This window comes from Camellia sinensis, chromosome 3, assembly GCF_055761805.1.
Source record: "Camellia sinensis isolate YWXY chromosome 3, ASM5576180v1, whole genome shotgun sequence".
Taxonomy (NCBI): Eukaryota; Viridiplantae; Streptophyta; class Magnoliopsida; order Ericales; family Theaceae; genus Camellia; species Camellia sinensis.
In genome coordinates this window covers 16,150,027-16,161,945 of record NC_138963.1, presented here as the reverse complement: position 1 = coordinate 16,161,945, position 11,919 = coordinate 16,150,027, and the positions used below count along the sequence as shown (strand labels likewise).

Below are 11,919 nucleotides of genomic sequence, written 5' to 3'. Positions count from 1 at the left end.
CTCCTTGAGTTTGAGCTCAATCTCCAAGTCTTGAACCAATTCCCTTACTCTCACTCTCTCTCACATTTTTTTTTGGGTCTTGGGGTTCAAAGTTGTATGAACTCAATATGTGTTGAAGTGGAAGAAAAGAGTGAGTGGGAATGCAAGTGGTCAATGAGGCCACTAAGGCCTTAATTAGGCTTAAACAAAATTGAAATTAACTAGGGCCAAAATAAAAATCTAATTTAATCGTTCCAAATCAAATTTTAATTAAACCTACCATAAAATCCTATAAATCCTAATTAGCATATAAATCAAGTCAATTTCGTAATCGGATGCCGATAAGGCCTTCAATTCGCAAACCGAAGTTCAAGCAAGAACAGATCTTCCTACGCCCAACAGATATAGACGCAACCAATATAACACACATGCAGTTTAATTCAAAATTTCACCTTAATTGCTAATTAGGCATAAGTAATCCTGGATTAACATTAATCAGAGGTCGGGGTTGTTACAGTCTTCCCTCCTTAAAAGAGTTTGGTTCTCCAAACTCGGATTACCTTCATTTGGGAAAAACATCGGGTCTAACGGAAATAGTTTAGGATATCTTTTCATCATGTCCTCTTCTGTCTCCCAAGTTGCATAAGTTCCTCCATGATTCTGCCAATCAACTTTTACCAGTGGTGTTTCCTTGTTCCTCAGTTGTTTGATCCGGCGGTTCATAACCTGAATTAGTCTTTCTTCGTAAGCATAATCATCTTTCAAAAGCACACGTGTTGGCTCAATGACATGTAATGGATCCCTCAGATAATCCCGAAGCATAGAGACATGAAAGACATTATGCATATGCTCCATAACCGGTGGTAAAGCTACCCGATATAATACTGGATTGATCTTCTCAAGAATTTCATAGGGTCCAACATACCTTGGTGCCAACTTGCCCTTGACACCAAACCGAGTTTGACCCTTCATAGGGGTCACTTTAATGAACATGTGATCTCCAACTTCGTACTCTCTATCTCGTCTTCGGACATCTGCATAGCTCTTCTGACGGCTTTGTGTAGTTTTCAGACGTTGTTGAATTAGTTTCACTTTCTTGACTGTCTCTTGCACGAGTTCCGGTCCCAACAAAGGTCTATTACCTACTTCAGCCCAACATATTAGAGATCGGCATTTCTTTCCATACAAAGCTACGTAAGAAGCCATTTCAATGCTTGAATGGTAACTGTTGTTGTACACAAATTCAGCTAATGGCAAATAGGTCTCCCATCTTCCTTGGAAATCTAATACACACATTTTGAGCATATCTTCCAAAGTTTGGTTAGTCCATTCAGTTTGTTCATCTGTCTGTAGGTGATAGGCACTACTCAACCTCAATTCAGTTCCCAGAGCTTGTTGCAAACTCTGCCAAAATCTTGACACAAACTTTGAATCTCTGTCAGACACAATAGACACTGGCACCCCATGTAATCTCACAATCTCATTCATATAAATATGGGTCAATTTATCAGCATTGTAGATAGATTTAACAGGTAGAAAATGAGCAGACTTAGTTAAACGGTCAACTATAACCCAGATAGAATCCATACCTCGAGAAGAGCGAGGCAATCCCACAATGAAATCCATGGTAACGTACTCCCATTTCCATTCCGGTATTGGAAGCGGCTGTAACAAACCAGCGGGTCGCTGATGTTCGGCTTTGACTTGTTGGCAATGTAAACACTTAGCCACAAAATTCGCAATATCCTTTTTCATTCCAGGCCACCAGAAGTTCTGTTTCAAATCATGGTACATCTTTGTATTCCCTGGATGCATAGCAAATTTAGTATTGTGGGCGTCAGACATAACACATTTTCTCATGTCGCAACAATTGGGTACACAAAGACGGTTTTGAAATTTCAGCACATCATTCTCAAGCACAAATCCCGGCCTCGGCTTCGAATCAAATTCCTCTATGATCTTTTTCAAGTACTCATCTTCACATTGCTTTTGTTTAATTTCTTCAATAATTGTAGGTTGAGCGAAAATAGTAGCTAAAATCCCACTTTGCTCTCACAAAACAATTTCAATCCCATTCTATTCCAGGTTATATAACAGTTCTCTCTAACTGGTAAGCCGACATGACAAATTTCCCATTGATTTTCAGCTCAAAGCATCTGCTACGGTATTAGCTTTCCCTGGGTGATACAAAATCTGTAGATCATAGTCTTTGATCAATTCTAACCATCTCCTTTGTCTCATATTCAGTTCTTTCTGAGTGAAGAAATATTTAAGGCTTTTGTGGTCCGTGTACACTTCACAAGTTGTTCCGTACAGATAATGTTGCCAAATTTTTAGGGCAAACACTACAGCTGCCAGTTCAAGATCATGTGTTGGGTAATTCTTCTCGTGTGGACGAAGTTGCTGAAAGGCATAAGCAATTACTTTCCCATTCTGCATTAGCACGCAACCCAAACCTTTGTAGGCAGCATCACTGTAAATCTAAAACCCATCAGTACCATTAGGCAAAGTCAAGATCGGTGTAGTCACTAATCTGGTCTTCAACTCTTGAAAGGCTGACTCTCGTTGCTCGTTCCAGTCAAATGGCATATTTTTCTGAGTTAACTGGGTCAATGGCACGGCAAGTTTGGAAAAGTCTCACAAACCTCCTGTAGTAATTGCAAGTCCCAGAAAACTTTTAACCTCTGTCACATTTGTTGGTTTAGGCCAGTCCACAATAGCTTCAATTTTCTGAGGGTCAACAGAAACACCATCCTTGTTAATTACATGACCCAAAAATGCCACACTGTCAAGCCAGAATTTATATTTGGACAATTTAGCGTATAATTTCTTTTCTCTCAAGGTTTGCAGAGCAATTCTCAAGTGATTCTCATGTTCTTCCCTGCTTTTGGAGTAAATCAGGATATCATCAATAAACACAACAATAAATTTATCCAGAAATGATTTAAACACTTTGTTCATAAGGTCCATAAAGGCAAGAGGTGCATTGGTCACCCCAAACGACATTACTAAAAATTCATAATGTCCATATCTAGTTTTGAATGCAGTTTTCTCTATGTCTTCAGCCATAACTTTTAATTGGTGATACCCAGATCTGAGGTCAATTTTGAAAAATATTTGGGCTCCCTGAAGTTGGTCAAACAAGTCATCTATTCGGGGCAGAGGGTATTTGTTCTTGATAGTTACCTTGTTCAGTTCCCGATAGTCTATACATAACCTCAAAGATCCATCATTCTTTTTGACCAACAGGATTGGAGCACCCCAAGGTGACGTGCTTGGACGGATGAACTTCTTATTCAGCAGTTCCTGAAGTTGAGTTTTTAATTCTTTCAGTTATGAGGTAGACATTCTATAGGGGGTCTTGGAAATAGGTTGTGTTCCCGGAAACGCCTTAATAGTGAATTCAATTTCTCTATCAACTAAGTCCCCAGGTAAGTCACTCGGAAACACATCGGGAAATTCACAAGTAATAGGGATAGTTTCTACATTAGTACCGTCAAATGATACAGTCAGTATACAACACAAGTAACCCCTACATCCCTTCCTAACCAGTTTTACAACTTTTATAGCCGAAATCAAATATGGGGAAAGAACTACCCCATTTCCAGTAAAAATAAATTCAGGCATACCCGGTGGTCTAAACACAACAAATTAGTCAATGGTAGCACAGTATTTAGTCAACCAGTCCATTCCCAAGATACAATCAAAATGATCAATGTTCAAGGGCAATAAGTCAACATATAATATCATATCGCCAATCATAATATCACATGTTGGATAAATATGGGCACACATCATAGAACCCCCAGATGGCATAGATATAAATAACACACATGTCATAAGTTCTAATGGTCTAGTCAATTTTCGAGAGAAAGCATGTGATACAAAGGAATGTGTAGAACCAGAATCTATCAGTACACATGCATTTTAAGAGCATACAAGGAGTATACCTGACACCACAGTATCGGTGTTTTGTACATCACCGGGCACTAAGGCGAACACTCGACCTTGTCTTAGAGGTTCTTTCCCAGTATTAGCCTTTGCATTTGTTCACCATAGGACGGCTAGTATTCTCAGACCCAAGTGGGCAATCTTTCACTACATGACCTGTCTTGCCACAATGGAAACAAGCACCGGATGCTCGATAGCACACACCCCTATGCCTTCTTTCACAATCAGAATAAACCGAAATAGACCCACTGCTCTGACTCGAGCTGCTTGTAGTCCCCGTATTTTGCTTCTTACATGAATGAGACCGGTCTCTTCTAAAACTATACCCAGACCTTTTTCCTTTCCAATCGGTTATTGTAGCTGTTGGGGCTTTACTTTGTTTCATAGCAGCTAGAGTGGCTTCCGCCATCAAGGATCTGTCTAAAACTTCCACATAAGTAGGCAATTTCAATACGCCTACCCGATCAAACACTTCTAAGTCTAGTCTGCCTTCAAATTTTTGCACTTTCTTATAATCAGTATCCACCATATGTGGAGCAAACCGTGTTAGTTCAGTGAATTTGGCTTCATACTCAGCTATAGACATTCTTCCCTGTTTAAGTTCCTGAAACTCTGACACTTTCCGATCCCTAAAACATTGGGGAAAATATTTATCATAGAAGATTGCATTAAACTGTGCCCACGTCATATTCTCATTGCTACTTCGAATTAGCAACCACCACCTTCGGGCTTCATCCTTTAGAGTATAGGTGGCTAGGAGGACTTTCTGGACTTCAGAACAAGGAAACACTTCAAACAACTTTTCCATTTCAAGTAACCACATTTCTGCTCTCAACGGTTCAATTCCAGAAAGGAATGTCGACGGTTTCATCTTCATGAATTTCTGTGTCAAGTTGATGATGTCATTATTATCTGCTTCGGCTTGTGCCAGCAGAAGTGGAGGGGACAAAGGTTGTTGTCTTTGTTGTTGTGTCATAGCTTCAGTCAGCACCGCAAGCATTTGTTACATTCGACTCATGCGAGCTTCTGAAGATTCACTTACATCAATTCCCCTTGCATTCTCCATGTTGCTATAGAGACATCAAATGATAATAAACATAGGAATAATCTTATTCGTTTCTTCCAATTCATTTGCTCAAATTTACATTCAATTTTCATATCCATTTGGATTACCACAAACTCACACATGCAAATGGAATGCCCCAAATTCTTACTAGGAAATCCTAAGGTCATATGGACCTGTGTGTGTGGTAGAACACGTGCTCTGATACCACTCTGTCACAATCCAAACCCGCCCCTGTAGGTTTAGTATCGTAACTGGACAGTAATCCTTAGATACCAAAGGACTCTTGACAAAATATCATATAACAAGGGGCTGCGGAAGCAAATATACAAAATATAAATGGTCCAATAAGCTGTGACGACATACATGGGACAGGATAATTTAAAACTTGAATAAACATAAGAGTGACTACCAAAAGATGCAGAATTTACATATCCCTCCCGTAAGGGTCATATAGGAAACACCATCCCAACTTAACAACAAACAGAGTTTAATATGATTACAAAAACAGCCATAAAACAAGACTTCGCCTGGAACCTCCTCGGGAGGCGCAAAGGTTGGCTGACAAAAACTGAACATAGGCCATCAACTCTGGCCATGGTCACGTGCTTGCTCACCTACATACATAATATAAATAGTGAGCGGAAGCCTAGTAAATAATAACGGAGTAAAGGGGTTTTAATGAATGAGTCCGTACAGATTCAGAAATCATAATTTAGTTTCATATCAAATTCATAATCTTGTCCAAATCATATACAGAAATCATAAATCATACTTAAGCATACGTGGTACATCCATTAGCGCTAACAGAACAGATGCAGAACATGTGGGGGGTTATAAATAACCAGTTCCACAAAGGAACCTCTGGATCTGGGTAACAGAGAATAAACATGTTGAGCCCCATGGTGGAGCCTCTGGTACGGGTAACAGAGTGTAGACATATTAAGTTCCATAATGGAACCTCCGATACCGAGTAACAGCTAACATATGTCACATGATGCTAATGATGCCACGAATACATGTCAGAAATTGGACAATTATTCACTGTACAGAACATAGCATTTCAGAAAAAAAATCTTAATTCATCATACAGAAAATAAATAAAGTTGAACATAGCTTTACTAAGTTATTACTCACAGTTGGCTTCGAGACAGACAGACGGAGCAGACTAGTCAAACGGTATACGACACGTGACGTACATGACACATAATAGATACACACCTGAAACACACGCTCGAATTTTACATAACTTATTTTGTTTATTCTTAGTGTGTTTCTAGTTTTTAATCCTCATTATGAAGTCTTAAACATGGCCTAGGAATGCCTAGGATGGAATGAGGATGCAAAAATGTGTTGGAAAACATTTTCAAAACTTGCTGAAAATAGGGTCCATGCTTGAGCGTGGCTTTTTCCACTCGAGCGAACATGCAGACAATGAAGCTCTGCTCGAGCGTGACTTTCGTCACTAGAGCGGACTGCAAACTTTTGAAAAAGTACTGGTTGCATGTTTTTCACGCTCGATAGACGCTCGACCCACGCTCGAGCGCAGATTCCCTCGCTCGAGCGGACTGCAAAACATACGAACTTCTGGGTATATGCATTTCACACTCGAGCGTGACTCTCAACGCTCAAGCGAAAGTACATGTACTCAGAGTTCACGCTCGAGCGTGAAGTCACCCGCTCGAGCATGGATCAAATTTCTGGAATTTTCAGATTTGATCACCAAGCTCAAATTCAACTTTTGAAGCATCAACTCTCATTTTTCTGGGCCAAAACTTGAGGAAATACATGAAAACTCACAAAACAACATGTTTAAAGAATCATAACAAGAAATCATGGCTCAAAAGCATGCCAATTGTGCAAAATTCAACTTGAAGCTCAAGATTAACTCATGAACATAACATGCATGAACTTTTCTTGAATTCAAACACTCCAAAACATGATCAAACTTCGTAATTTAATGGAAAACATGATGAATGACCAAAATGTAAGTGAGATTAACACATGCATGAAAGAAGTCTTTGAGATCATACTCAATTTGTGAGAAAATGTACATGCATGCATGGCATGGCCCAATTCTAGTACAATTCCTATATGAATTCATTAATAATCTTGTTGAATCCAACTCAATTACCCAATGAAGAGCTTAATCTCTTACTTAGAGGCTTCAATCTACAAAAATTAAGATTAAGGCTCTACAAATCCTCTTCAACTATCAACAATTCTTAGTACCTCCTTGAGTTTGAGCTCAATCTCCAAGTCTTGAACCAATTCCCCTACTCTCACTCTCTCTCACGTTTTTTTTGGGTCTTGGGGCTCAAAGTTGTATGAACTCAATATGTGTTGAAGTGGAAGAAAAGAGTGAGTGGGAATGCAAGTGGTCAATGAGGCCACTAAGGCCTTAATTAGGCTTAAACAAAATTGAAATTAACTAGGGCCAAAATAAAAATCTAATTTAATCGTTCCAAATCAACTTTTAATTAAACCTACCATAAAATCCTATAAATCCTAATTAGTATATAAATCAAGTCAATTTCATAATCGGATGCCGATAAGGCCTTCAATTCGCAAATCGAAATTCAAGCAGGAACAGATCTTCCTACGCCCAACAGATATAGACACAACCAATGTAACACACACATGCAATTTAATTCAAAATTTCACATTAATTGCTAATTAGGCATAAGTAATCCTGGATTAACATTAATTAGAGGTCAGGATTGTTACAACCAACTAGTGTACCAACACTAGTTATGATATTATTATTGACCCTACTCATTATACAAATTAAGAGCTCTAAAACTAGAGCTCCAATGTGAGCTCTACTGATGTGGTATAGAGAATAACAAAAAAAAAAAAAACAAGCAAGTATAAATATCACATCACATGGTGGGTCCCACAATTAAAACTCTTCCTAGAGTTCCAAAATTAGAGTTTTCAATCATTTTTGTTGGGTAAATTGCACTTACCTCTTCTGAGATTTTTGAAAAATATAGAAACTTTCCCTATAGTTTCAATAATTATAGAAACTTCTCTTATTTTAACTGACAATATCAAGATTCTTCTATTTTTTAACTTTCGTTCATTTTTTAACTGACAATAAATACTGAAATGCTCATAATGCCTTCAAGAGTCTTGTTGAGAAAAAGCAATACCCAGATTCAAACAAAGCAATACCCAATTCAATTGATTTTACAAATCTCATATGTACGAAAAGATACATATATATAAACACATGCACACATATTTTGATTTCTAGAAAAGAAAATAAAATCCAATTAAATTAATTTCTAAATTTGTTTAATCCTTGGCCACTGAATGGCCATGAAAAAGACTAGACTCGATTCCCAACTCTATTTTTTCTTCTTCATCTTCCATGTTTTTTTCTCTACAATTCTCTTCACCTCTTCAATCAATAACAACCCATAATAAGATCATATGTGTGTGTATACATATATAGATACATTCAAACATGGGAACAATTTTTTTTTCTTTTAACATATATATATATACATACAAATATATAAAAATGGGAACAATTTAATATATTGACAGATATATGTATATATATACTCATTAAATTCAAATAGGAACTTGTTTAGATTTCCAACAAAGAATATAAACCCAATTTAAGCAGATCATTACACCAAGAAGTAGCTCAAGCTTCGATCTTGTTTGCTAAAATTGGTAAAATATGATATTAAAAACATTTTTACACAAACCAAAACATTAACAAATGAATAGAGTATAGAAACAATAATGAAGAAGGAAAGTGAAAATTGAAAAGTGGTGTTTTTTGTACCTTTGATGGGAAGAAGAAACGAGAGCATCGATTTTGGGGGCAAAAATGGTGGCGCATAAATGCAGAGTACTCACTTCATAACCAGCCACTTCACTTGCTGATATGTGTTCAATATGTCTCTCTCTCTAACCATCATTCCTCTTACCTTCTCCTTCTTCTTCTCCTTCTTCAATATTTTTCCAAATCTGGCAACGACGATGGATGAGCAATGGCGATCAGGAAGAGAGATGAGAGAGGGCAACGAAGGAGAGAGGTTGCCATTGGAGGAAGGGAGATAAGGAAAATAATTGCCGATGGGCTCTGGGATCGTCGGAGGCAATTGTATTGGTGGTAGCAGGAGAGATTATTGGTAGGAGAGAGGAGACGAGAGAGGAGAGAGAGAGAGAGAGAGAGAGAGAGAGAGAGAGCACATGATGAGGTAGGTATGAGAGATTTAGGGATTAAAGGGTATTTTTTGTCTTTTTGTGCTCAAATGAAAGGGCAATGTGGTCGTTTTGTGTAATCAAGTAATGTTGTTTGTGCAAAATTGACGGATTTTAAGAATCTTGATATTATCAGTTAAAGTAGAAAAGATTTCTGTAATTATTGAAACCACATAGAGGTCTCTGTATTTGTCAAAAATCTCAGGGAAGGGAAGTCTAATTTACCCAAAATTATTTTCTTGTAAAAATTAAGCTCCTTTTTGAAGGGGAAGAGGGAGGAGGGGGAGGGGAGGGAGAGGGGGAGAGGGAGGGAGGGAGAGGGGATCCTTATATTGCTACGAGTGTAGTATTATTTTATACTATTTTAACACAATAAAAATGCATTTTATGTAAATTGGTACTAGCTGTTCCAACAGTGTGTATTATTCATTGTGCTAAATTAAGATAGAGTTGATGGGCTTTTGGCAAATATGATAGAATAGAAAATTTTGGAGACTAGATGACCCCATACCATGTTTTAATGGTCCAATTTTGAAGAAGTAATGAAAATCTTGTTACCAGAAACTTAACACCTTAAATAATCATTCTACTAAAGTATTTAGATAATTCTGATGTTTGGTAGTAAATATTTATTATTATTATTATTTTTATTGCTGAAATATGATATTAACTTTGAGAGGTGAAATCTAACCGTCCAAACTCACCCATAAAAAAAAATATATAGACGGTTTGACCTCCCATATGTGAAGAATTATTAGGTGCTTCAAGAGTACTACGTGACAATGCAGTCTATTATTCACCAAATGCTATATCTCGTTGTTGTTTTTTTATAACCTAACACAAAATCGTAGATCATGTGTGTTTTTCATCAATCACAACACTCTTGAGCAGCAATTGACCATGGCCGATAGGGGTGCTCATGGATAAGGTTGGATCGAATGGTCTCCTATTCGTTATCCGTTTGAACTAAGCTAACTAAACAGACGGATGTGAATTGAGCGAGTCATGCATGTTGGTGGGCGGACACAAATTGATTTGGCTATTTGCACTTTACTATTGTTGATCTGTTTTTGAACTATTTTTTAATAATTCTTCATTATTTTGGACTTTATTTGAGTTCAAAATATTTTATTCTTCATTTGTATAATAAAGTAAAGATTCAACTTTCATATTTCATAATAGTTAACATAAGGCGTTGGCTTCTATCCAGTCCTTAATCAGATTAGACCGTATTGTTGGGCCCGTGGGGGCCCACCACGGGTCCCGTTTTGATAATCTGAACCATTCAATGTGTAGAACTCGTCGAGTACTATAAGACTGTAAGAAATCACATTAATTGGATATCGGTAGCTATATGTTCAAATCAGATTTTTGTCAACCGTTAATTTATTCACCGTCCATTTTTTTTATACAAAACTTATTTGATCACATAGCTACCGATATCCGATTAATGTGATTTTTTGCAGGCTTATAGTACTTGACGAGTTCTACACATTGAACGGTTCAGATTATCAAAACGAGACCCGTGGTGGACCTCCACGGGCTCAACATCACAGTCTAGTCCTATTAAGGACTGGACAGAAGCCAAGCCCTTAATATAATTATGGGAGAATTTCAATTTAGTGTAAATCTTTAAAAAAAAAAAATTACAAATTAGTGGTAAATTTTATACATATTAATAGTTGAATTTATAAATTTTTTCATGATTTTATAATAATTTTCTGATAGTTCAACTGATAAGTAATCCCCCCTATAATTATTGAATAACAAGTTTTTTTTTTTAACACAATAAAGCATAACATTTTTTTCTTAGAAATATTGACGGATTGAGTTAGATCTTGTAACCTACCATTTGTCATCTATTTAAACTTATATAGATTAAAAAAATACATCTACACATGTATCTATTTAGATCATCGGAATCATTCATTATTTTTATTTTATTATTTTTTTTTATTTGATCAACAAAACTAAAACTTTATTGATGAAAAAAGCAATATACATGTCAAAATTATATTAATAAAATAGAGAAATGCACATAACATCATAGCTATCCTCAACAATCCCAACTAAGTTGACACCATAAAAAAACTCAATTATACATTAATATTTGACTCGAGATTGGAGAGAAATCAATCGACGCAACCAAAGCGAAGTCATTCATTATGTAATAAATTAAGGATAATGCTAGGGATACCAATTTTTCTACCAAACAAATGACCAAATGTCTCACATGGGTGTGGGGTCCGCAATTTTGTGGGCCCCACACCCATGTGAGATATTTGGTCATTTATTTGGTAAAAAATTTGGGACCTCTAGCATTTTCCATAAATTAATTCAAGCAATCCAATTTTAACGGATCCACAATAGTGGCCAAAACCACCAAATGATTTCCCCCTAATGTGCATAGTATATGCTTCTTGTGGATGAATGTTCTAACTTGCATGACACGTCGTGCCGCCTTTAACTTAACCGCAAAGTCTTGTGACTTGCGACGTTCGACATGACGCATATCCTCCTCCATACATTAACCACATTCTTCGATGATATATATATATTTTTAAGAAAAATGTTTGGGAGCATTAATTAGTGCTCCCACTAATTAGGTGGCAGTAGGTCCTGTCATTAATGATGTGATATTTTGATCTTGGAGTTGTGTTTTTTTTTTTTTACTTTTTTAATGCATTAGTACTATTAGTGGT

At 36.9% G+C, this 11,919-nt stretch overlaps 2 protein-coding genes across 2 annotated transcripts; both read right to left on the bottom strand.

Annotated features, from left to right (window-relative positions):
- Window positions 1-348: 348 nt before the first annotated feature.
- On the bottom strand, window positions 349-1,185 carry LOC145821338 (uncharacterized). The gene is made up of 2 exons (XM_082917845.1): window positions 540-1,185; window positions 349-368 (listed from the first exon to the last, which is right to left on the bottom strand). The coding sequence occupies exons 1-2, from the start codon at window positions 1,183-1,185 to the stop codon at window positions 349-351; spliced, it is 666 nt and encodes a 221-aa protein (XP_082773971.1).
- A 936-nt stretch (window positions 1,186-2,121) lies between these two features.
- Window positions 2,122-4,801, bottom strand: LOC145821337 (uncharacterized). The gene is made up of 3 exons (XM_082917844.1): window positions 4,034-4,801; window positions 3,166-3,285; window positions 2,122-2,412 (listed from the first exon to the last, which is right to left on the bottom strand). Exons 1-3 carry the CDS (start codon window positions 4,799-4,801, stop codon window positions 2,122-2,124), a joined length of 1,179 nt encoding a protein of 392 aa, XP_082773970.1.
- Between the last annotated feature and the right edge of the window lie 7,118 nt (window positions 4,802-11,919).